General features: G+C 30.5%; 1 protein-coding gene across 7 annotated transcripts in view; it reads left to right on the forward strand.

Annotated features, from left to right (window-relative positions):
• LOC145277818 (protein shifted-like) overlaps positions 1-26,223 on the forward strand; it is a 593,688-nt gene that overhangs the window by 484,473 nt on the left and 82,992 nt on the right. For 3 of the 7 annotated variants that reach the window (XM_080129710.1, XM_080129711.1, XM_080129713.1), the window contains exons 5-6: positions 8,580-8,674; positions 25,118-25,145. The exons of 2 other annotated variants lie outside the window; for them this stretch is intronic. In XM_080129710.1, the coding sequence (XP_079985836.1) occupies positions 8,580-8,674; positions 25,118-25,145 (123 nt within the window). Of the gene's footprint in view, positions 1-8,579; positions 8,676-25,117; positions 25,146-26,223 lie in introns of all 7 variants that reach the window. 2 more of the 7 variants (XM_080129712.1, XM_080129714.1) reach the window with 1 other exon arrangement.

Genomic DNA, 26,223 nt, shown 5'->3' on the forward strand with positions numbered 1-26,223 from the left:
TTGGCGTGGATAACCAGCCAAGATTAAAGTGAAAATCGAAAAGAGTTGAAAGCTAATCGTTTCCATTAGAATAGAATAGATTTTAGTGAATTCGTTGTTGCTGGGATGAGTAAAAAAAAAAAAAAAGTGGCCAAGTCATGGCAAGATGTTAATCGACATCGACTGCTGGTTATTTTTTTAAACAACTAAAACGAGACCAAATTCCAGAAAGAAATGATATGCGGCGAGAAATGCGAGAAAGGAAACTACATACGAGAGAAGGAAATAAAAAAAAATGTGTGAAATAAAGATGAAAATTACGATTTCAACGAGAAAAGAAAATAGTTTTAGTAAAACAACCGAATGACACGAATGATGAGGTATTAAAAAGTTATATATATATATATATATATATATATATATATATATATATATAGAGAGAGAGAGAGAGAGAGAGAGAAAGAGAATAAAAAAAAGAATCATTGGAAAAAAGAATTAAGTAATAGAACGAAAAAGACTCGTAAAAACGGAATAATATCTCCAAGAATACAAAATAAAATAAAATGAAATAAACCAGAGCACACAAGAGACACAGATACGCGGGTGGCCAACGTTAATGCTTGGGCAGAACTTACATTAAGATCACATGGTCGAAGTGTGCGGTTAACTGTATGCACCAGTGGATCACTAAATCTATAAATGTACATTTTTTCTTTTGCTGTCTTCATTTGCCTTTTTCCTCGTTGACTCACATGTTTGCGTAGGATTTTCATCAAACGAAGCTGGGAATAGGAAGAGATAATATCCACAACGAGGAAAAAAATAAATCATTAAGGTAAAGCACCAAGGAAAAGGAAACATTTACAAAGAAAAATAATATATTAGTATCTAAGATTACTTTTTTGATGAATTCATTGGTGAATTAGATTTCTTGATGTTAACCTTACGAAGTCTAATTATCAATTATCGTTATTATTTCTTTTAATTCATTTAGTATTCCATGTAAAAATTCATTTTATGGAAGAGTTGCTTCAATATTCAGATTGAGTCTTACAACAAAACATAATTATAGTGAGGTAAATTTTAATTTAAACCCATTTCAATTATACATACACATACATTGCTGGTCAAAAATTTAAGACCACTTAAAAATCTTTAAAAAAACCCAACCTTTTTTAAGTATAGATTTTAAACTCTTCCAACTGAAGGTTACTAATACTACAATCTAAAAGGTTATTGAAACAAAAAGGTACATTCCTAAAATTTTATTTAGAAATGAGCAAGAATACTAATCGAAGTTGAGCGCTCTCGAATTCTAGGATTCCATAAGCAAGGTTTGTCATAGCGAGCGATAGCAGTTACGGAAAATCGCAGTAAAACTGTTAATTCTTTGGTAGGCCCCCCAAAGTTTATATTGCGTTGAGTAGGAGAACCAGACGGGTTGTTATGAATGGCAGAGGGCTTTCTTTTAGTCAAATTAAGTCGGTTAGAGATGCTGATTGCAGTCCAATAACTATCAGACAACACTTATAACAAAAAGGCATATTAAATAAAAAGCGTAAACAAATTCCTCGATTGATTCCACGTCACAAATTGAACCGCTTAAGATTTGGTCGTGAATACCAAACCTTGGACGTTGAGAAGTGAAGAAAGTCCTGTTTTCTGGTAAGAAAAAATTAAATTTATATGGTCCTGAAGGCTTTCAGTGAAATTGGCATGCCAAAAACATGCCCCTTAAATTTTTTTCCACACATCATAGTGGTGGAGGGTCCGTAATAGTATGGGGTGCCTTTTCTTACAGAGGGACGATGGAGCTCCAAGTGGTGCAGGATCGTCAGACAGCAGCTGGTTATGTTAGCATGTTACAAATAGCATGTTTGGTGATGGAAGGTCATCGTTTGTGTGGGGATGGATGGTTATTACAAGAAGATAATGCTGCAATCCACACTGCAAGAGGGACCTTGAGCTTTCTATAAGAAAATGGAGTCCATCTCTTGGAACATCCTACAGTCTCACAGAAATGATGTATAAGGATACTAAAAATGTTTGGGGATGGATGACAAGAGAGGTTTATCGAAATGGCAAACAATATTCAACAAAAAATGAACTTCGTGAAGCCATCTTAAGAAACTGAAGCAGGATCCCCCGCACCTTCATGGAAACCCTTATTTCTAGCATGCCCCCAAAAGTTTTGAAGTCATCAAAAGCATTAGAGGTAAAATTCATTATTAAGTTTGATTGCTGAATATTTTCATACACTTTTCATGCGCTTTTTGTACAATTTAGTAGAATTTTTGTCTCTGGTTTTATAATTTTGATCTAAGTCTAATTTAATAAAAATGTAAATTTTATAAATAAATCTTTCGAATATAGCTTTTTGTTTCCATAACCATTTCCATTTGTTACCAATACTACAGTCTAAAAGACTGTAGTATTGGTAACCTTACGTCGGAATAGTTTAAAATCTATCCTTAATTTTTTTTTTTTTTTAAAGATTTTTTTTTAAAAAGATTTTTAAGTGGTCTTAAATTTTTGATCAGCAGTATATATATATATATATATATATATATATATATATATATATATATATATATATATATATATATATATATATATATATATATATATATATATATATATATATATATATATAGCTGTTATGGGAAATAAAATTGACTCTTTTCCAACAGAATTAACTATTAGCAATTAACAACATAATTGGATTATCTTCCTTCGTTATTGTTTTTTAGTAACGATATGAAAACATATTTAATTAGAATGATAATGAATTTTACAACATTAAATAATGATAAATAGATTAGAATCCTTTACTCGAAATGATGTATAAGGATTTATATATGTAATGCAGTCTTTTCTTTATTTTCATATTCAATTAAACATTAAACCTTAAATGGTCTTAAATCTAAGTACCAAAATAACGAAAATTTGTAAACATTACTTGCCACTAATACGAAACTAAAATTAACCGTAACGTTAATGCAAGGTTGTTATGGCCATATTATAAATATAGAAATAAAATTTTAAAAAATCTTTATATAAAAATTAATTAGGTGAAATAAAGAAATAACGGAATCTTATTTAGGAACGAGTGGGATATATATATTAAAAAATTTTAATGGCTAAGGGTTTTTTGTGAAAACTTATTATGGCTTTGTTCTTTAATAAGGATACGAAAATTAGGTGATATATTAATATTTAAATGGGCTTTACGTGGAGGTTACACCAAGGGTAAATGTTTCTCACATGCTTTTTCCGGTAAGGGAATTTTTCTTTCTTATTCTTTCGCTTCAAACAATGTTCTATTGTCAAGAGTGTTTTTATTCATAAAGTCTGAAGAAATGCTGGCTTTTGAAAATTTTCAAATGATATAATGTTTGGAATTGTCAACTGAACATGGAAACAATTGTAACATAAAATGAAATACACTTTTTGTTGCCGTCAACACCTTTTTTGAATGTCTTGATTTTGCTTACACAGTATATTAATGCTCAATTATGAAATATGATAATTTTGTAGCTTACTTTTTAAGTCATCTCTTTTTGGCTTATAACTTATTGGTATATGAAAATTTACTGGATTACACGAACTCAGTATATTACGTACAAGTCTCTCTCTCTCTCTCTCTCTCTCTCTCTCTATATATATATATATATATATATATATATATATATGTATATATATATATGTGTGTGTGTGTGTGTGTGTGTGTGTGTGTGTGTGTGTGTGTGGACCGTGCGCCCTTGCTTGAATCTTATCTTTGACGATCACACGATTTCGTCTTTAAAACAGATATAACAGCTGAATATATATATATATATATATATATATATATATATATATATATATATATACTAGCATGGGTGCCGGGCGTAACCCGGGTGTTTGGAGGTGTGTGTTGAACAAAAAAAATTGTAGTAGGAAGGCAGGCTCGAACCCGTACCGCGATGGAGGAAAAGAATGGGAAAAAACGTGACGTTTTTGCTGTGACGACCACCGCCAAACCGGAAGTGACGTAGGTTTAAATTAAGGCTTGACAATCGAAAACAGTAGATGACTTTCGAATATATCGGTGGAAAAAAAAGCGATCCCTCCTGTAGAAAAGTGACCAATTGAGGGTGAAGATATTAATGATTTTAGCCAATTTTTCCGTATTTGTCGTCTGAAAGGTCGAACTTAAAAACAATACTGATCTTTTGAAAATCCGTCGCCTCTGGCGAAAGTTGTAGGCAGACATGCAAACATACATACATACATTTATATATTGGTTGTTCAAATTTTCGATCCAAACCGATTAAAAAGCTTGCCCTATTTACCCTTTATGTAAAATTTCAAATGTTTAGACCAGAAATTGTCTGAGTAATTTGGTAGAGACCGCAGAGGTCAACATTTTTTTAACTTTGACCCCTATTATGACCCCATAACATTTTTTGTTTTGGGCTTAAATCAAGTTATTAAGTTAGATCCATGTCCAAGGAATCTATATCTAATATTTCAATTGTTTATACCGAAAATTGTCGGAGGAGTTTGCTAGAGTTCTCAAATGTCAAATCGTTAAACTTTGGCCCCTTAACAGACAAATTACTGGCCGAAAACGAATTACAAAGATTTTCCCAAATCCTCATACCCTGTATATCAAATTTCGAGTCTGTAGACTGAAAATTGACAGAGTTATTGTGTCGATATATGTACACAGACCGACACACAGATAGGCAGACAAACAGACACCTTCACTTATATATATATATATATATATATATATATATATATATATATATATATATATATAAATATATAGGGATATATATATATATTTTTTTTTTTTTTTGGTGCATTACGTAGTAATGATTAAAAAAAAAAAAAACTCGTGCGCCACCACCGAGAATCGAAATGCAAACGTTCAGCTCGCGATTTATCTTTGCCCCTGTCTTTAATGACTGGGCTATGAAGACATTTATAATGCAAAGCTAAAATTTAAAACATGAATAATAGCTACTACATTATGCATTCGTAATGCTGGCGTTTGACCTTCACCTGGCAAATTTCTTCTTTTTTTTTAATTTTCACACTTTTTCACCGATTTTTCCCGGGTAAACCCCAAATATTAAGTTTCGCATGGATTCAAATACCTTATAGGAAGTTTCCTGTCTGTAGACCAAAAACTCTAGGAGGAGTTTAGTAGGCAAAATTTTTTAAACAAAAATATATATGCATACATATGCATATATATATATATATATATATATATATATATATATATATATATATATATATATATATATATATATATATATATATATATGGAAACAGTTTTGTGCTTACTATAAACTTTTTACGCAAATATTATGCAAGTATAAATTATGTAGAATATCTGCATGAATATAATTACACGTAATAGTTAGCTAAAGATGATCTTCCCATTAAAAAACCGAATAAACTAATAGGGAATTAATTTAAATGAATGTTTCAAAGAATATGCAAGTAGGCTAGATCTTTTGCTAGTGAATGCAATTCCACAACCCATATATAAGAAAATTGTATTTTCTTTTTAAATGAATAGAAAGGAGGCTTGCCTTTTTTTCTGTTGTTCTTGGCCTTCGGGCCGGGATCAAAGTGTAACATCTGTTCTGCAGATGCTGCACTTAAGATAATTTGTACCAGTCAATGGAGGGGAAACCCTCTATACTGGGAACCGCCTGGGTAATACCTAGGAGGTCCACCCTCCCAGGCCTTGCCACCGGGCTTTCCGGTGGGGCAAGTTTATTGCTTGCTGCCTGAGGCGCCCCGACCGGGGAATGCCGACGGGGTTACTCAGGCAATTTTTAAAATTGCAGGAGTGCCCCTCCTTTAGGGGAGCCTGCGGGGTTCCCACTTTCCGGCCTTGTGCCACATAATGCTGATGTGGGCAGCATTTAAATAAAAACCCTCTATACTGGGACAATTATTATTTTTGGTAACCAGAGTGCCCCCTTTTTGCCTACTTTTAGGGGAGCCGGTTTTTACCCCACATTAAAAACGGCCTTGTGCCTAATTTGCTTTGGTGGGGAAGCAAATAAATACATTAAATGAATAGAAAGGAGGCTTGCCTTTTTTTCTGTTGTTCTTGGCCTTCGGGCCGGGATCAAAGTGTAGTATCTGTCACTATCCTACTCCCCGGGGAGTTGGTCCCCATTTCCCCTTCACTTCTCACATTAAAAATCGGCCTTGTGCCTAATTTGCTCGGTGGGGGAACAAATAAATACCCTGTTGTTCTTGGACTTCGGGCTGGGATCAAAGTGTAGCATCTGTTCCGGCAGATACTGCAGTAAAGACCATATGTGGAGCCGACCCCACATATAAGACCTTGGTCAATGTAGGGGCAACCCTTCATACCAATTGTCACTATCCAGCTCCCCTACTCCCCGGGGAGTTGGTCCCCATTTCCCCTTCACTCCTCACATTAAAAATCGGCCTTGTGCCTAATTTGCTCGATGGGGGAGCAAATAAATACCTTGCTTTTTTTTTCTGTTGTTCTTGGCCTTCGGGCCGGGATCAAAGTGTAGTATCTGTCACTATCCTACTCCCCGGGGAGTTGGTCCCCATTTCCCCTTCACTCCTCACATTAAAAATCGGCATTGTGCCTAATTTGCTCGGTGGGGGAACAAATAAATACCCTGTTGTTCTTGGCCTTCGGGCTGGGATCAAAGTGTAGTCTCTGTTCCGGCAGATACTGCCAGTAAAGACCATATGTGGAGCCGACCCCACATATAAGACCTTGGTCAATGTAGGGGCAACCCTTCATACCAATTGTCACTATCCAGCTCCCCTACTCCCCGGGGAGTTGGTCCCCATTTCCCCTTCACTCCTCGCATTAAAAATCGGCCTTGTGCCTAATTTGCTCAGTGGGGGAGCAAATAAATACTTCATACCAATTGTCACTATCCAGCTCCCCTCCTCCCCGGGGAGTTGGTCCCCATTTCCCCTTCACTCCTCACATTAAAAATCGGCCTTGTCCCTAATTTGCTCGGTGGGGGAGCAAATAAATACCTTGCCTTTTTTTCTGTTGTTCTTGGCCTTCGTGCCGAGATCAAAGTGTAGTATCTGTTCCGGCAGATGCTGCACTTGGGATGGTTTGTACCGGTCAATGGAGGGGAAACCCTCTATACTAGGACAATTATTATTTTTGGTAACCAGAGTGCCCCCTTTTTGCCTACTTTTAGGGGAGCTGGTTTTTACCTCACATTAAAAACGGCCTTGTGCCTAATTTGCTCAGTGGGGGAGCAAATAAATACCATCAAAGTGTAGTATCTGTTCTGCAGATGCTGCACTTAAGATAATTTGTACCAGGCAATGGAGGGGAAATCCTCTATACTGGAACAATTATTATTTTTGGTAACCAGAGTGCCCCCTTTTTGCCTACTTTTAGGGGAGCCGGTTTTTACTCCACATTAAAAACGGCCTTGTGCCTTATTTGCTTTGGTGGGGAAGCAAATAAATACATTAAATAAATAGAAAAGAGGGTTTTTAATATGAATATCAATACACACAAAAAACGAATTTATAGGAGTATATATATATATATATATATATATATATATATATATATATATATATATATATATATATATATATATATATATGTGTGTGTGTGTGTATATATATGACTAAAAAAATAAAAATTACAATAAGTTTACCAAGGTAATCACAATGGTAAACTTAAAATATGTTATAAATATTAAAAAGTTAATATTTACAAGTAAAGTAATCTCAACCAGATGTAAAAGCTCAATAAAACCGAAAAGGAAATAGAGCTTATAATATGAACAAATGATTAATAAAACATGTTAAAAGACATCTTGAAAAAGAGTTACAAACATATTTAATTTTAAAAAAAGGACTATCCACTTATCTTGTGTTTCCTTTTTTAAAATTAAATATGTTTTTAACTCTTTTTCAAGATGTCTTTTAACATGTTTTATTAATCATTTATTCATATATATATATATATATATATATATATATATATATATATATATATATATATATATATATATATGAGAGAGAGAAAGAGAGAGAGTTTGTTACACATAATGATATGTATCTTAGAAAGTGGGAGAGAGGGGAATATTTTGCCACTAGCCATGTCAAACGTTAAATGAATGCTGCTGTTGACCTGGTGATTTTAGTGATTCTGTGTAAATTGTATTGTAGGAATGAAGAAATATATGTTTATAAATGCATAAGAAGAGAAATATTTATTATTAAAAATGAAAAAGGGTAAACGACGCAGATCAAAATAAAAACTACATATTCAAAATGGAATAATTCAAGATAGTAATAAATATTTATTGATTAATTAATGAAGGAGGCTTGGGTTTCGGTTTACTACTAAAAACCTGAAAAAATTGTTTAATCTGATAGTATTATTTATAAAAAATAGGATTTGAGAGCTTCACCGAAAATATTTATGCAGGGGATAATTAAAAATGTACTTTTTCTTTTCGATTAACGTGAAGGAAATAAGAGAACGATTGAAAAAAATGTCATTAACATTTTGATTCCTCAATTAAAATTTTCTTCTTTAATCTCATTAATTTCCTCAGCATTGTGTTATCCTAAGTGTGAAAACAATGGTACGTGCATCTCCCCGGAAAAATGCGCATGCCCCGAAGGCTACTATGGCAAGCACTGTGAGAAAGGTAGGTCTTCCCTCTGATTCACCCTAACTATATGGACTTCTGGGAATACGCAACCAACTTCGAAGATCTGCTATGGTTAAACAATCCCACACAATTCCAATGCAAACAGTTTTGCTTTGCATTACACATTTGCATTACACATTTCATTTGAACTATTCAGAATACTTGCGTTCATGATGAACATATGATAAATAAATATTTGCGTAGATCAGTTTATTATATTAACATTATTTTAAATTGTGAAATAAATAATCAAATAATTTCTAGATTAGTTCGCAAAACTGCATTTTAAAGTTTCATAGTTTAATCATCTTCATAATTTCATTTTCTAAATAGTTTTACTATATTCATAGTTCAAGTTTCTTTATAGTTTTGAATATCTTAATAGTTTAACATAGCTTTATATATTTAAATACATTTATAGTTTAATTATCTTAACAGTTTAATTATCTTGATAGATTTACAGAGCTTCACAGTTTTAAATGGCTTCATAGTTTGATTATCTTAGAACTTATTTTAATATTTTAATTAACTTAATAGTTTAATTATCTTTATAGTTTAATAATTTTCATCGTTTATATCTTTATAATTTCATCACCTTAATAGTTTCACTACCCTTATAATTTAAATAGCGTCATAGTTTTATTTTATTCATAGTTTAATTCTTTATAGCTTAATTAAAACCCTCCTGCAAATTTCGCCGATTAGGATTAGACTCGCTTTCGAGTTTCGCTAGTAATAACTTTCTAATGTCAACATTCTTTACCGATACGAATCCTTAAGGGAAAATGAGGCACATAAAATCATCTGCCGACAATTTCACTAATTTAAAGTAATTACAGTCCTTGTTTGCGACCAACACGAACGCCAAATAATCTTCGGTTTCTCACTTAGCTAAGTTAAAAAGTTTAACCTTTTGTGAAACAATGCTGTATTGTGGTTGGGAAGTTCTAATAGTAACTTCACGACTTCCGCGAACTCCGATCCCTGTTCATCGAGGTAGCATGTAGTCTACGGATCTGCTGTTTTTAGTAGTTCTTAACTTTCCTAAAAGTAGTCGGACTTTTTTCGCCTCAAGCCAGTCTTCGCAATCGACGTTGAAAATGTCTTCATACCTTCTACAAAAAAACCTTATACTTTTTATCTTCATAGGGAACGTAGGTAAAAGTGCTTCATATAGTGTCCTGCAATAAACTGTGTTGTCGTCAATGTGTGGTTTATTAGTCAAGCTTTTAGGAAATAATTCTACCATTTTTCTCGTTGGATTAAACTTTCTTCAGTTTTCTATTGTATGATCTTCTGTTAGATCTGGGATTTCATCATCTGAACAAAATATGTTCTTCATAATTTAATTATCTTCATATTTTAATTATTTTCATGTTTTTTTATCGTCTTTGTTTAATAAACTGTATGTATTTATTATTATCATTGTGTACTTTCCTCTATAGTTTTATTATACTTGTACTTAAACTATGTCATAGCTTAATTATATTCGTAGTTTTATTATTTTCATAGTTTTAATAACTTCATATTTCAATTGCCTTTATAGTTTAGTTATATTTATAGATGTATTATATCATTATATTTAATCTCTTCATATTTTAATTATCTTCATAGTTTTAGTATTTTTATGGTTTAAGTATTTTCATATTTCACTTATTATAGTTTAATTAGCCTTACAGTTTAATTATTTTCGAGTGATTAATTAGGTTCATGTTTTCATTAACTCAATAATTTTGATATACTTCATCGTTTATATATCGTTATTATTTTTGCTTCATAGTTTATATAGTTCTATTTTAATTATATTCATAGTATATCTTTATATTTTATTGGTGTTTATAGATTAACTAGACATGGGGGGTGACGGATAAGACAGGAGAATACAGACAAAATACATAAATAAAACACGAAAAACAAGTTTAAAAACAAGGTAAAAAACATTTAGGATTAGTTTTTAAAAATACTTAACGTTTTTACCATAGTGTTCCGTCCGCTGTCTTTTTGTCAACTGGTAGCTGGCATATCATCATGTCTTTCTAGAGCATAAGAAGATTTCTATTTCCGGATAACTTGGTCGAGTGCCTATCTATTTATAGAATAAAAGTCGTTACGTTCGGATGTGTAAAATATTTAATTTACATTTTTTTTTTATTGTTAAAAAATGTTCTAACTTTTTTTTTAATAAAGTCCCAAGTTTATCTACTCTAATAGAGAATAATTTCCGGCATTTTTTTATCGTTAGTTTCCGGCATTTTGTTTGTTTTTATCGTTTACTTTGTAGCATGGGGGAGGGTGACGGATAAGACAGGAGAATACAGAAAAAACAAATAAAACAAGAAAAACAAGTTTAAAAACAAGGTAAAAACATTTAGGATTAGTTTAAAAAAATACTTAACGTTTTTGCCATAGTGTTCCGTCCGCTGTCTTTTTGTCAACTGGGACCGCTGTATTGCCATTGCCATTTGGTGAGTGGATCTGGACCATGCAGTAGTCTCTGGTGGGCCTCTCGATGCCATACTAGTGGGTAATTTTTACGGCTTTACCTTTTCGTGTGCTACAAAAAAAAGATTTTCCTGTCTTTTTCTCTCTGTCGTTCCCTCTCTGTACTGCTCTAACCAAGTATGCCGACCTATTCCACAAATCCCAAAACCTCAACATGAAATATCTCCAGAATAAAAACTCGATTAAACCTAGAACCCCATCTTCCAACGTAGACCCCTACTACCGGGTCTCCTTCTCCAACATCAGGGGTCTACGTTCCAACCTTCCAGAGGTTGAAACCCAATTACAGGAGACGAAACCAGACATATTCTTTCTAAGTGAAACTGGAATAGGGCCGACCACTTCCCTAGATGAGTTCATAATTAACGGATACTCTAATTTAACATCTAAATCTGACACCCAAGATCGCCATGGGCATGGAATATGTGCCTACATTAAGGATGGCTTCCCGTGTGGCAGGGATATCTCTAGAGAAGATCCTAATTTACCCTATATGTGCTAACACCACTGCATTTATATTTGCCCTCTATCGGCCCCACAACAGCGGAGTTACTATCTTTAAGAGCATATCTGAGAAAATAGACCACATACTGTCTGCACATCCCTTGGCTAACATCCACATCTGTGGTGACTTCAACGTCCATAACGTGGAATGGCTGACCCATTCAAATAAGACAGACGATGAGGGGAGGTTTTGTCATGATTTTGCCATTGCTTATGACCTCACTCAGATTGTTCGCGAACCCACCCGTGTGCCCGATACACCCGGTCAATATGCAAGCCTCTTAGACCTTTTTCTCTCAACTTCTCCTGAGCTATGTTCATGTTCCGTTCATTCTCCTCTAGGATCCCCCGACCACTCCGTCGTATCAGTTAAGATAAAAACGAAATGTAATAAGTCCCCAGACGTACTCCTCCACCGTACTGTATACCGATACTCTATGGCTGACTGGGATAGCTTCCGTACATTCATATCTGATTTACCTCTGCACTCCATGTTTAAAAAGGAAGTGTCCTCTATAGTATCAGATCTGACCGAATGGTTAATTGTAGGCATAGACCAATTCATACCATCTAAAAAATTTCAACAAAAACCTAACAGCCAGCCATGGTTCTCCCCAGAATGTGCTGCTGCTATCGTGCACAGAAATCACTTTTTCCATAGCTACCAACGTAATAGATGCACTGAGACTAAAGCTGCTTTCAGGACTGCCAGCAACCACTGTAAAAGAGTAATAAAAAATGCAAGAGAGCTATATGCCCAGTCTGTTAAATACAAGCTAGCTGATCAGCGGCTTGGTCCCCACCAGTTTTAACAAATAACAAATAGGATCCTGAACAGAAGTGTGCGTTCTATCCCGACCTTTATCAATGGACCAGAGGTCATCTCGTCAGCGTCAGACAAGGCCAAACTATTTGCAAAGAACTTTGCAGCTAATTCTACCCTATGTGACGAAGGCCATCAACTCCCCATATTTCCTCCTATAACACAGAACAAGCTAGGTAACAAACAAATATCCGTGCATGCTGTCGCCAAGCTAATCAAGAACCTAGATTCCAGTAAAGCAACTGGCCCTGATGGCATCCCTATTATAGTGTTAAAAAAGCTTCAACCAGAACTTGCTCCCATACTTACGAAACTATTTAAGCGCTGCCTTAAGGAGAAGTGCTTTCCGACTCCCTGGAAGACCTCATCAGTATGCCCTGTATTTAAGAATTCAGGTGATAAGTCATCTCCCTCTCAGTACAGACCAATAAGTCTCCTGTGTGTTATGAGTAAGTTGCTGGAATCCATATTAAATAGAGAAATAGTCAACCACCTCAGCAGGAATAACCTTCTTAGTGACACACAATATGGTTTCCGCTCTGCAAGATCTACCGCAAATGTGCTGACGGTTATATCCCACAGGATTAGTGAATCTCTTGACAAAGGCTTCCTTTCTAGGGCAATTGCTCTTGACATATCAAAGGCCTTCGACAAGGTATGGCATAAGGGTCTACTTCACAAGATTTTCAGCTACGGTATAACTGGAAATGTTTTCTCAATCATTAAATCATTTCTCTCCGATAGGCTCATAAGAGTAGTGGTAGATAGACAAAAATCGGAGGCCTGCAATATAAATGCTGGAGTCCATCAGGTGTCAATTCTGGGCCCAACTCTCTTCCTGATCTACATCAATGACCTCCCTAAACACATACTTAAATCATTCGTTGACATCTATGCTGATGACACGATCATCTACGGCAACACATCAAAGGCTGTAAATGACAAAGTTCTCTCTGATTCTCTCTCCTCTGATCTCGAGCGCGTGGTTCAGTGGGGGAAGATGTGGCTGGTTACCTTTAATGCATCCAAAACCAAACTCCTATCCTTACATCATGAACGCTCTGATCCCCATCTGGCATCAATTGTGATGGGTGGCTCTCATCTGAGTGAGGCCCCGTGTTTTGACAAACTTCTGGGTTTGACCTTTACTCCTGATCTTAAATGGAACACGTACATCAAGTCTGTTGCCAAGGTCGCTGGAAAGATAGTGGGATCCTTCTACCGCTCCAGAAGATATCTCACTACTGATGCAATTCTCTATCTATATAAAAGCCAAGTACGTCCAAGGATGGAATACTGTTGCCATATCTGGGCAGGAGCTGCTAAAAACAGCCTATCCTGCCTTGACAGAGTACAAAATAGACTTTGTGGCTTAGTGGGGGATGCCCTTTTCTCTACCCTGCAACCTCTCTCCCACAGAAGAGACGTTGCGAGCCTATCCTTGTTTTATCGTTATTTCCATGGCAGGTGCTCGTCTGAACTCCAATCTCTGGTCCCCCCTCGCCAATCTTTCACGAAAAACACCCGACTAGCTGAATCCACTGTGAAAAATTTCCCCCACTCTATATCTGTGCCTAAATCAAAACGCGGATTCCATGAACAAAGCTTCTTTCTTAGAACAGCACGCCTGTTGAACTCTGTTCTGTCTGCCTGCTTCCCACCGGACTACAACTTGGATATCTTCAAGTCCAATGTTAACAAATTCCTAATGAACCGCCCCTTAAGTAAACACTTCATCAAATCTCCACACTAACGTAATGTACTTGCAATAACCCTTATCCCTGAGTGGCTTCCGGGCCTTGATAAGTGGTGATCACTGTGTAAAAAAAAAAAAACTACCCGTGACCCGTTGGGTCACTATGTTATATTAGCTATGTAATTCATGTATGAGCGTGACACTTGTGACGTAAAGAAAATAGGGTTTTTTTTCTGACATAACAGAAACATTTCTATGAAAGTATATTAAAATGAAAAATCACGGACGGATCACTCAAAAATGAAGAAAAAACCCTCCCTATTCGTGTAAAGGTACCTATTTTTCCGAATAATCGCTCAAAAATCGAAAATTAAACATGATTTTCCTACGAATCGAACGCCGACGAAAGTCATTTAGCAGCAAAAACGCACATGAACCTGCCGATGAGAAATATAAGAATGAAAAACCCATATTGGAATTTTTCAACCAAGTTATAGAAACTTAAAATCTAAAAAAATAAAAAAAATAATAAAACCTGAAGCAAAAAAATAAAACCTAAATAAATAAAATGAAATAAAACTAAAATTGAAACAGATTAGTAAATGTGTCAACAAATTCACCGTTCTCACACGACTATTTTGTATCTAGAAATGTAAACAAAAAATAAAAAAGAAGGAAGGAAGAAAGAAAAGGAACGGATAGAGAGTAGTAGTAGTAGTAGTAGTAGTAGTAGTAGTAGTAGTAGTAGTCTTGGCTTTATTACAATTGTTCTTGTGTTTGTCAACGGGTTAAAGTTGTTTAGTTGTAAGAAAATAGCGACAGTATAGTTGTCATAAAGGATAGTTGCAAAACACCCCCACTCTTCCCATGTTAAATAATAATTTCGAAATAATAACGTTAATATTTCAGTGCGCAGGTCAAAATCTGCAAAAGAAGCGATTTGTGTTTATTTGTTTACGTTGTTATGGGTTAATGTTTATGCGCGCATGCGCAACCGGATGTCATAAACCGGAAAGTTCCAAGGTCATTTGAGTTTTATAATTATATAGATTATATTCGTAGTTTATCTTTATATTTTATTAATGTTTATAGTTTCATTATATTCATAGTGTATCTTTATAATTTATTAATGTTCATAGTTTAATTATATTCATAGTTTATCTTTATATTTTATTAATGTTCATAGTTTATACTATATTCGTATGTTATCTTTATGTTTTATTAATATTCATAGTTTCATTATTTTTATAGTTTATTTTTATATTTTATTAATGTTCATAGTTTAATTATATTCGTAGTTTATCTTTATATTTTTTATGTTCATAGATTTATTATATCTATAGTTTATCCTTTTGATTTATTTATGTTTATAGTTTCATTATATTTATATTTTGTCTTTATAGTTTATTAATGTTCCTAGTTCGATTATATTTATAGTCCAAATATCTTTATAGTTTATTAATGTTCCTAGTTCGATTATATTCATAGTCCAAATATCTTTATAGTTTATTAATGTTCCTAGTTCGATTATATTTATAGTCCAAATATCTTTATAGTTTATTCATCTTTATATTTTAATTATCTTCATATTTTAGTCATCCTAATATTTTAATTATTTTCATTTTTAAATAAAATAAATAAATGATAATTATTTCATTAAATTTAAATGATAATTATTTCATTACTGTGATTATCTTCATCGTTTAATAGTCGTAATTCTTTGTTTCTCTTTATATTTTACTTAGCTATATATTTTAATTTTCTGAATATGTTAATTATATTCATATTTAAACGACTTTTTTGTTTCATTATTATTATAGTTTAATTATCTGTATATTGTATTTATATTTTAACTATCAAAATCGTTTAATCACTTCTTTAGTTTTATTATCTCCATCGCTTAATTATCTTTTTAGTTTCATTTTCTCTATAGTTTATTTATTTTAATTGTTTACTTATCCTCATTGTTAAATTACGTTCATACTTTAATTGCCGTTGTAGTATCGTAGTATCGTTATACTCATAGTTTTAATATTTTTATAGTTTGATAATCTTTAATTGTATACTATTTCTATAGTTTCATTATAAGTATTCTTTTATTATCTTAATAGTTCAATTATATTCACAGTTTAAATATCTTCATAGATAATAATCTTTTAGTTGTATTGTCTTCATACTTTAATTGTTTCCATAGTTTAATTATTCTGTAGTTTGATTAATTTGATGGTTTGATTATTTTAATGGTTTGATTATTTAAATGGTTGGATTATTTTAGTCGTTTAATTATCTTTATATTTAAATTATCTTCATTATTTTGTGATCTCTTTAGTTAGTTTATCGTTTTATTATCTTCATCGTTTACTTATATTTTAGTTTCATTATCTTCATAGTTTAATTATGTTTGTTGTTTGATTATTATTAGAGTTTATTATTTATATAGTTTAATATTATTTATATTTCAAATAGGTTTTAATAGGATCATATTATCTTTATACTTAAAATATCTTTACTGCTTTGTTATCTTCATTGTTTATTAGATTCATAATTTAATTTCATTCATAGATTAATTATATTAATTATCTTTATTGTTTTAGTGTTCTTCACGGTTTTATCTTTTTGGTGCCCATCGTTCGTACGTAATTTTTGATAATTTTTGCTATCTGTATAATAATTTAATTATTTAATCATATTAGAATTATTTTCATTATTTTATTATATTCATATAATTCTTATTTTCATAATATTATTATCTTCAAATTTTTTATCATATTTATATTTTAATTATCTGTATTGTTTTGCTATATTCATAGTTGAATTATCCCTATAGTAGAATTGCATTCATAGTTTTGTCGTCTTTGTTAGTTTTTTATTCGTATAGTTTACTAGCGGGGGTACTCGGCGTTGCCCGGGTGTTTGTAGGTGTGTTAGGTGTTAAATAAAAAAGAAACCGGGGTGTTGGTGGGGGTAGGATCGAAGCCGAAGCCCTGAAGCGAAGTTTGAAAATAAAATCGGCCAGCCAGAATGAGTTAGTGAAAGATGTTTGAATTTATTTAAGTAAGAACCAAATTGACAGGTGCGCGCCCGGAAGTCGTCGAGCGTTACGATTACGACGACGACGACGACGACGACGTAGGTTTGTTAATTATAAGCGAAGTAAAAAAAGCGGGGGAGGGGGGAGTAATCAAAACATCTAAAAAAAATACAAAAAAACTAACGTAAGGCAAACGAACGATGAAAACAGAACACGAACATGTGAAAAATGGCTTAAATAAGCCTGTTTCGATATTAAAATTTAAAAAATCGGTGGGTACCCAGGTGTTTTTGGGTGTGTGTTCGGGGGTGGATAAGCGAAAAACAGAAAAATGAACGTTACGTGAAAAATGGCTTAAATAACACTGGTTCAATATTTAAATTTAAAAAATCGAAAAAAAAGACATCTCACACCACGATTCGAAGCCAATACCTTTAGATAATGAACCAACGCGCTAATCAACTGACCTAACCCGACGTAAATGCAATTTGTTCAGTTTTTCAACTATTTAAAGTAAATCAGGTCATGCCGTCATCTGGCGCATGCGTAAAACCGCTCGTCGTCACGAGAAGACCGTTTTTGTTTACCCCCTCCCTGTCGAAAAGTGTCGATTTCGGGGTGAAAAAATGAACGTTTTTGGCCAATTTTTCGATAGTTTTCGAGCGAAGGATGGGGCTTCGATATGATACCGAGTTTGTGAATTTTCGTCGTGTCTGTCGAAAGATTTTAGCAGACACACAAACATGCACACATACATAATACATACATTTTCGCTTTTATATATATAGATTTATCTTTATATATTGTCATATTGTCTTAGTTATTGTCATATTTTGTATATCTTAATATTTTGATCATTTCATAACTTAATTGTTATCGCAGTACAATTTTCGCTATAGTTTAATAATCTTTACATTTTGGAACTAGCTTTATCAGTAGTTTAATTATCTTTATACTTTTTTATTTTCTATAGTTTGATTATATTTATAATTGAAATGTCTTTATATTTTAACGATATTTATAGCTTATTTTTCTTTATTCTTTGTCTTTATAATTTATTTATCTTTATAGTTTCATTATTTTCATTGTACTTCATAGTTTAATTATTTTTATAATTTATTTAACTTTATAGTTCAATTATCTTAATAGTTTATTCATGTGCATAGGATAATCACTTTTATAGTTGGTTTTATCTAGTTTTATTATCTTCATCATTTCCTTATATTCATGCTTTAATAATTATAATGGTTTTATTCATAGTTTAATAGTTTTTAATTATATTTAAGTGTATTAATACCTTAATGATTAGATAACCTTTATAGTCTAATCTATTTTATAGTTTTATCATTTAATTATCTTTAAAGTTTAACTATCATCATACTTTTTTCATTATTCATTTCTCTCCATAGCATTCTTCTATTTATAGTTCAATTATCTGCATTATATTACCTTATTACCTTATTTTTATTATCTTCATTATTTTATCATCTTTATAATTTCATTATAGTCCTCACGGAAAATATTTTAATATTATTATAATTTATTTAATTTTATAATAAATTTAGCTCCATAGTTTAATTACTCTCAGCTTAATCAGCTTCATAGTTTAATTTTATATATTATCGTACCATCTAAGTTTCATGATTTATGATTTTATCACCTTTATATTCATAATTTAATAGGTTAATTTCCTTTATTGTTTTATTATATTCAACGTGTAATTAAATCTAGTTCATAATTTTCATAGTTTCATTATATTTATAGTTTAATTATTTTAACAGTTTTATGATATTTATTGTTAAATTATCTTCCGAGTGTAATTGAATGTATAGTTGAATTATTTCCATAGGGTTACTTATATTTATAATTTAATTATTTTCATCATGTTATTTATTTACAGTTTAATTATCTTTATAATGTTATTATCTTTATATTTTAATTATCCTTACAGTTTATCTCCATAGTGTTATTATATTTATAATTTTATTGTTTTTTATAGTTTAATTATCTTCATAGTTTCATTTTTCATAGTTGAATTTGTTATGGTGTATTTATCTTTATATTTTATTCATAGTCTATAAATCTTTATTATTTAATCACACTCATTATCTTTATTGTTTTTTGATAGTTTAGTTATCGCTATAGTTGGTTTCACTTTTCAATTAAACTTATCTTAATATCTTTATTATCTTCATCTTTTATTTACACGTACAATTTATTTATCTTCATTTATAGTTTAATTATTTAATAGATCAATTATTTTTGTAATTATATTATATTATTTGTAGTTTATATTTTTTATCTTTGTATATTTTATATAGTGTAATTATCTTTCAAATTTTCGTATATTCATTTTAAGTATCGTGGTGTATTTTAATCATATTTACGTTTAAGGTTCTTAGCTTCACATATTTATTACTTTACTAGTATAATTAACTTTATAATTAAATTATCTTTAGAGTTCATTGTCTATACAGTTTCATTATATCAATAGTTTTTTTTTATTAATACTGTTTCTTTATATTAAGAGTTCAATTAATTTTAGTTTTCGATTATCTTCATAGTTTATATATTTTCATAGTTTAACTATTTTCATAATTTAGTTATCTTTATGCTTTAATTATATTTATAATGTTATTATTTTTATAGTTTAATTATTTTCATACTTTTTCAGAAATTAACTATTTTGATTATCTTTATAATTTAATTATCTTCATAGTTTAATTATGACAGTTGTTTTATTATGTTTATAGTTGTAAATATCTTTATAGTTTTACATAGCTTTATAGTTTAACTATTTTCATAGTTTTGTATTATTTGTAGTCTTATTATCTTCATAGTTTATTAGTATTTATAGTTTTACGGTCTTCATAGTCTTTATAGATTTTATTAGTGTCATAGTTTGTCTTTATGGTTTTTAATAGTTTCAGGATTTTAATTATCCTTATAGTTTTAAAAGGTTTCAGTGTTTATTTATCTTCATAACTTTATATTCATAGTTTTATTATTATTATTATTATTATTATTATTATTATTATTATTATTATTATTAACATCATCATTAATAATAATAATAATAATAATAATAATAATAATAATAATAATAATAATAATAATAATAGTATAGTTTATTTATTGTCGTAGTTTTAAGTAGTTTTATAGTTTCATTATCCTTCGTTTTATTAACTCTATACTTTAATTTTTGCCGTAGTTTTATTATATTTATGGCTTAGTTATTTTCATAATTTTATTATCTTCGTAGTTTACTTATCTTCATAGTTTAATAACATTCATAGTTCCATTATTTACATAGTTTTAAATAACTTCATAGTTTTAATTACTTTATAGTTTAATTATCTGATTAGTTTCGTCATAATTGTAGTTTTAAATACTTATATAGTTTAATTATCTTATAGTTTTTAATATTTTCGTTGTTTCATTATCGTTATAGCTTCATTATATTTATGGTTTAATTATCTTTATAATGTAATTATCATCATAATTTAATTATATTCCTAATATAATTATCTTTATTATTATAAAAAGCAGTTCCTTCTTTTCATCCTGTAACATATTTGCTAAAAGAGCATACAACCAAATTGCGAACACTTTATCATTTGATGTCCGTCTCATATAATTGAGAATGATCCAGAAAAGTTGGTTAGCTGTGTTTTCTATCATGCATTCATTGATAAGAATACGTACATACATCCTGAAGCAATAAACACTTATTCAAAAATGAGTTCTAATTTATTATGGACGTGATTATTTTTTAAGTTCTAATTCATTGATACGTGAGATGCATTTAAAAAGGTGTATTTCTTTAAGCAGTTTGTAGTTTTTTGATTCTCATCAAATTTTAGTCTAAAGGAATCAATATGTGTTGCATCCTATCGGATATTTATTCATTTAGTTTTACTTGTATGTTAATTCTACAGATTACCCTCGAAACCAACTTGAATTTTATTATTTGTTAAAGCTTAAACGTTGAATAGCACACTGTTTAGTATTGTTGATTAGTAGAATTAAATTGATCATGAGAACTTAACAAATAATAAGTCGTAATTGTAATAATGACTCTTACTTACGCAAGTTCACAAATACAACTGGATTCGCAGCAAATTGCATCCACTTTGTTTTGAGAGCTTCACTTACACATTTTTGCCCTCACATTTACTTATTTCATGTGACCATAAGTAATCGTTGTGTTTCTTATTAGAATTTCAGGTTTTATTTTATCAATTAAAATATTTGATGAGCCAAAATATCGTCTAAGATTAATGTTCATAGTTTCGTATAAGATTAAAGTGTTTTGTTTTTTTCTAAATTATTGATTGTATTGGCATTTTTTAATAAATAAAAATGTTCGGAATGCTTAACAATAAACAAAAAATAACGACAAAATAAAAGTTCAGAATGCTGGAGGATAAACAAAAAGTTAAGAAAGCTTAATGTTAAACAAAAGTTAACGATTAATAAAGAAGTTAACAATAAAGTATAGAACGCTTAACGATAAACAAAGTCCACGATAAAGAAAAGTTAAGGATAAAAGAAAAAGTTTTGAACGCTTAACGATAAACAAAAAGTTATCGATGAAAAAAGTTAACGATAAATAAAAAAAGCTCAGAACGCTTAACAATAAACAAAAAGTTATTGATACATAAAAAAGTTAACGATAAATAAAAAAGCTCAGAACGCTTAATGATAAACAAACGGATAAAAAATGAACATGACTTTGCTTACATGAGTTTACATTTCAGCAAGGAGAGAAGGGACGATTGTGTTACTACTGGCGGTTTAAAAGATTTGCGGGTAGATATAAGTCAAATCGCATGTGATAGTGTTTTTCTGAGTTCACTTACTAAACCAAATTTTACTAATGCTTTTGGCGTCTTATTTTCTCACGTCTACTGTAAAACCACACGTAGACAATTAATATTAAATTCCATCGTTCGTCCAAAATTAATCTGGTTTCTAGAGGCCATTTATTCGCTGAATCTCCTGGGGCTTGCATACATTCTGCTTTTGAAGACAACTAGAACGAGAACCAATCAATATTTGATAATTTTAACATAAATAATTTACATCTGCTGATACAATTACGTATTAGTATTACCATCGCCAATCAAGTTACAAGATCAATGGATATTAGTCAGTAGTCAATCTAAAGAATACAATTAATATATAGCAGATTTTCTGGCGTAAAACGTGTTTTTCTCAAATATATTTGAACGAGCACAGTTCTTCCTAACATAATGTAAACCTCGGATGTCCCTATTTTCAGTTTAGGGCGATACACTTAGTAATACTACTACTAAATAATAAATAGTAAAATATGAAACCATTAAAATTTACCTACAAAGACAGAAACCTGTGTAAATATTAAGGGGAAAATAGGAAGCCAGAAGGAAACACAATCACATTGTTTAGATGATGATGGTTTCGTGGCAGCAAATATCGACTATGATATTTTAAAATAAAACATTGAACGATATTTAGATAATTACTGTTTTCCAATTTGCATGAAATGTATTGTCACGTAAATGTTGTCTTAATTCTGAACTGGAAATCTGCAATGACCGTTAGAAGCATTTAACTTTTACTATTTTATAAATTTTGAAAGATTGTTTCCTTTTTTATTATGATTACATTTTGGAAACATTTAATCGTTTCCTACCTGTTTTATCAATGTTGTTTGAAATAAAATCTTCTCAGAATACAATTTTACTGTCACGAATTCATTTCTTTGAAATCTTAACCTATTAACATTTTGTATCGATTCCATTTCAATTATATAAGATCAAAATAATTGATAACCGATACATATTCAGTTAACAAATAAACAATGAATTACCGAATATTACAGACGAAACAAATTTGAATGAAATTGATAAACTAATTCTGGAATGTATAATTAATAATGAAATGTGCGGAAATGATGGCTAACCATTACCTTAAAATCACCAATACATATGAATCTTGTAAAATAATGTACTTATGAGTGTAAAACAGTTTATTTTTGTATTATTTTTCATTAACGGAATGTTTTCTTTGCTTTCCCACTATTTAAATTGTATTCTTTATAGCATGTCATAATTGCATCGTCCGTGGTCAGAAAAATGAATTTCAATAACTATTAAATTACTATTCTTTTTTATAAGTCGTTTCTTTAGATGTTATCCCTTAACATGAGCCCTTCTAGATAGCCCTGATCAAATAAAGTGCACAACATGATTAAAGACAAATAACATTTACGTAAATCGAACAATATATGACATGGCTGATATTTCCTACAAAAGCTGAAGCCGAATTAATCGCAATTTAGAAATTTACAATATATTAAATCAGCTTAGATTTGAGAACAGTTTAATCACAACCAGAAATCTATCTTACAAATAAACAAATTACACGCCCTTTAAAAAAAACTACATAAAAAATCAGAAGAGACAACGAAATGTTTCGGTCTTAGCTTCATTAAGAGCCGGAAAATATTGCTGATCAAGAAAGGTGAATTTTGAAAGGATGCTGTTTATCATTAAGAAGCCTGATTTTCTGTATCAAAAAATGTGAATGCACGCTCGACTCATAATAAAACAAACACACGATGTTCTTCAACTCTGCAGGCGCGGTGAACAGCAAAACTGAATAAAAACTGTTTTAAAACACGATTGAAATTTACATTTTATTTGAATGAATGACTATTGTTGTTTCAAAAACGTTTTCAATAAATATGTTTATAGCTGATAGTTCCTGTTAAGCATTATAATTGTTAAATGGCATATGAAAAGTAATAAGCAAATGATACTTCTATTGTAAACATATATAATGTGTTGATCTAAATTCCTAATATATATATATATATATATATATATATATATATATATATATATATATATATATAATAATATAATATATATATATATATATATACTTACTTATATTTACTACTTATATATATATATATATATATATATAATAATATATATAATAATATATATATATATATATATATACTTACTTATATTTACTACTTATATATATATATATATATATATATATATATAATAATATAATATATATATATATATATATACTTACTTATATTTACTACTTTTACTACTTATATATATATATATATATAATAATATAATATATATATATATATATATACACGAATTATTTACGAACTTAATCGACGGATACGAGCAAATATAGCTGAGTTTTTAAAATTATCTTCTTGAATTGATTTATAAAATGGCAATATATATATATATATATTTATATATATATATATATATATATATATATATATATACGAATGTTATCAATGAACGAATGTGAATTTTCGTGTCTACTTTCCCTTAGTTTTGACTTCTATATTAGCATTTTTATATGATTTTTATATATAATTTCAAACTATTTAAGGAATAAATGAATACAAAATGTTTTGTTTTTTTTGAGAATCGATGTCCGGCACGAAGCCGATAAGTTTGATGCTATTATTAATCGTGCAATAGAAAATAACTCTCATTGTATGTGTCGTTAGATTCTTGAAAAGCTTGTATTTTGTGTAGAGCTTGCATTTAATTGCATCTTCGTGCTGATTTAAGTGAAATAATTAATAAAAATGAATCAATTGCATCCCTAAATCGGCAACTTGTTAACATGACATTGGTGATATTTACCCGTGATACCCGTATGCTTACTTACCTCATCCTTTTCCGTGTGCTTACTTACATCGTCTTTGTATCTTGAAGTCCCTTCTTCTAATTATATGCATGAATTGTCCTTGCTAGTCTGTTCTAATATTCTTGTGCGAATGCCGACAATAAACGCTTTTTCTATGTTATCTTTTTTATCTCCATTCGACGGATCTTAACAACGGAGGGGGAATTTTGGAAAATTATGAAGGTAAGTGGCGTTTCCTCTATTACAATATAAGACAAAAATACGAATAAAGTTAAATGGAGAAAGAGATACAGAGATAAATAAATCATGAAAAGTAGCATGTACTATGACCATTCAGTTGTTGAGACAACACATGCTTGAATTAGTATCACTCGTTTAATATCTTATAAGTTTTACACGGAGATAAGAAGACCCGTAAAATGAAACGTTACAATACTTGTGAAAATGGAAACAGGCAATTGAGACCGATAAATTTTTATTAACCGTAAGTTATTGTAATTTGCATTTTTAGCCATTTTCACGCAAAGACAACTCAATGCGCGATGAAACAATTATTGAGAGCAGATAATAAATTTATTTGCTTAATTAGCTTCGATCCAATTTTCATAAAGATAGAGACCGAGTAGAACAATCATCGACAAATTCATCTTGCACATCTGATGATTCCTAGTCAGAGAATTCAGATTCAAGGTTTCGTATTATCCGTCTATTACTCAAAGTATTAGAAAATCTAGTCACTTAGGTCAATGCTTGTTCTTCCAACCACAAAAAGGGCGACATAATTCCTGGATTGTTTACACTGTTTTGACAAGAAATTTTGTCTTAGATTAGAGTGCAACTCTAAATGTGTCATGGTATCACTCTGAGTAGAATTGTACGTTAGTCAGGTACTCAAGCTTCATTACGAAATAGAATTTCTGACTTCAGATGAACGTAGTAAAAAGTAGTACAGTAGAACGTAGTAAAATTATTACATCTTTAAAAAAGTAGTAAAAGTAGTAAATCTCAAAAATAGTAGTAAAAGTAGTAAATCTCTAAAAAAGTAGTAAAATTAGTAAATCTCTAAAAAATAGTAAAAGTAGTAAATCTCTAAAAAAGTAGTAAAATTAGTAAATCTCTAAAAAGTAGTAAACGTAGTAAATCTAAAAAAAGTAGTAAAAGTAGTAAATCTCTAAAAATAGTAGTAAAAGTAGTAAATCTCTAAAAAAGTAGTAAAAGTAGTAAATCTCTAAAAATAGTAGTAAAAGTAGTAAATCTCTAAAAAAGTAGTAAAAGTAGTAAATCTCTAAAAATAGTAGTA

Source organism: Euprymna scolopes, chromosome 6, assembly GCF_053919585.1.
Source record: "Euprymna scolopes isolate OS-2025 chromosome 6, ASM5391958v1, whole genome shotgun sequence".
Lineage (NCBI taxonomy): Eukaryota > Metazoa > Mollusca > Cephalopoda > Sepiida > Sepiolidae > Euprymna > Euprymna scolopes.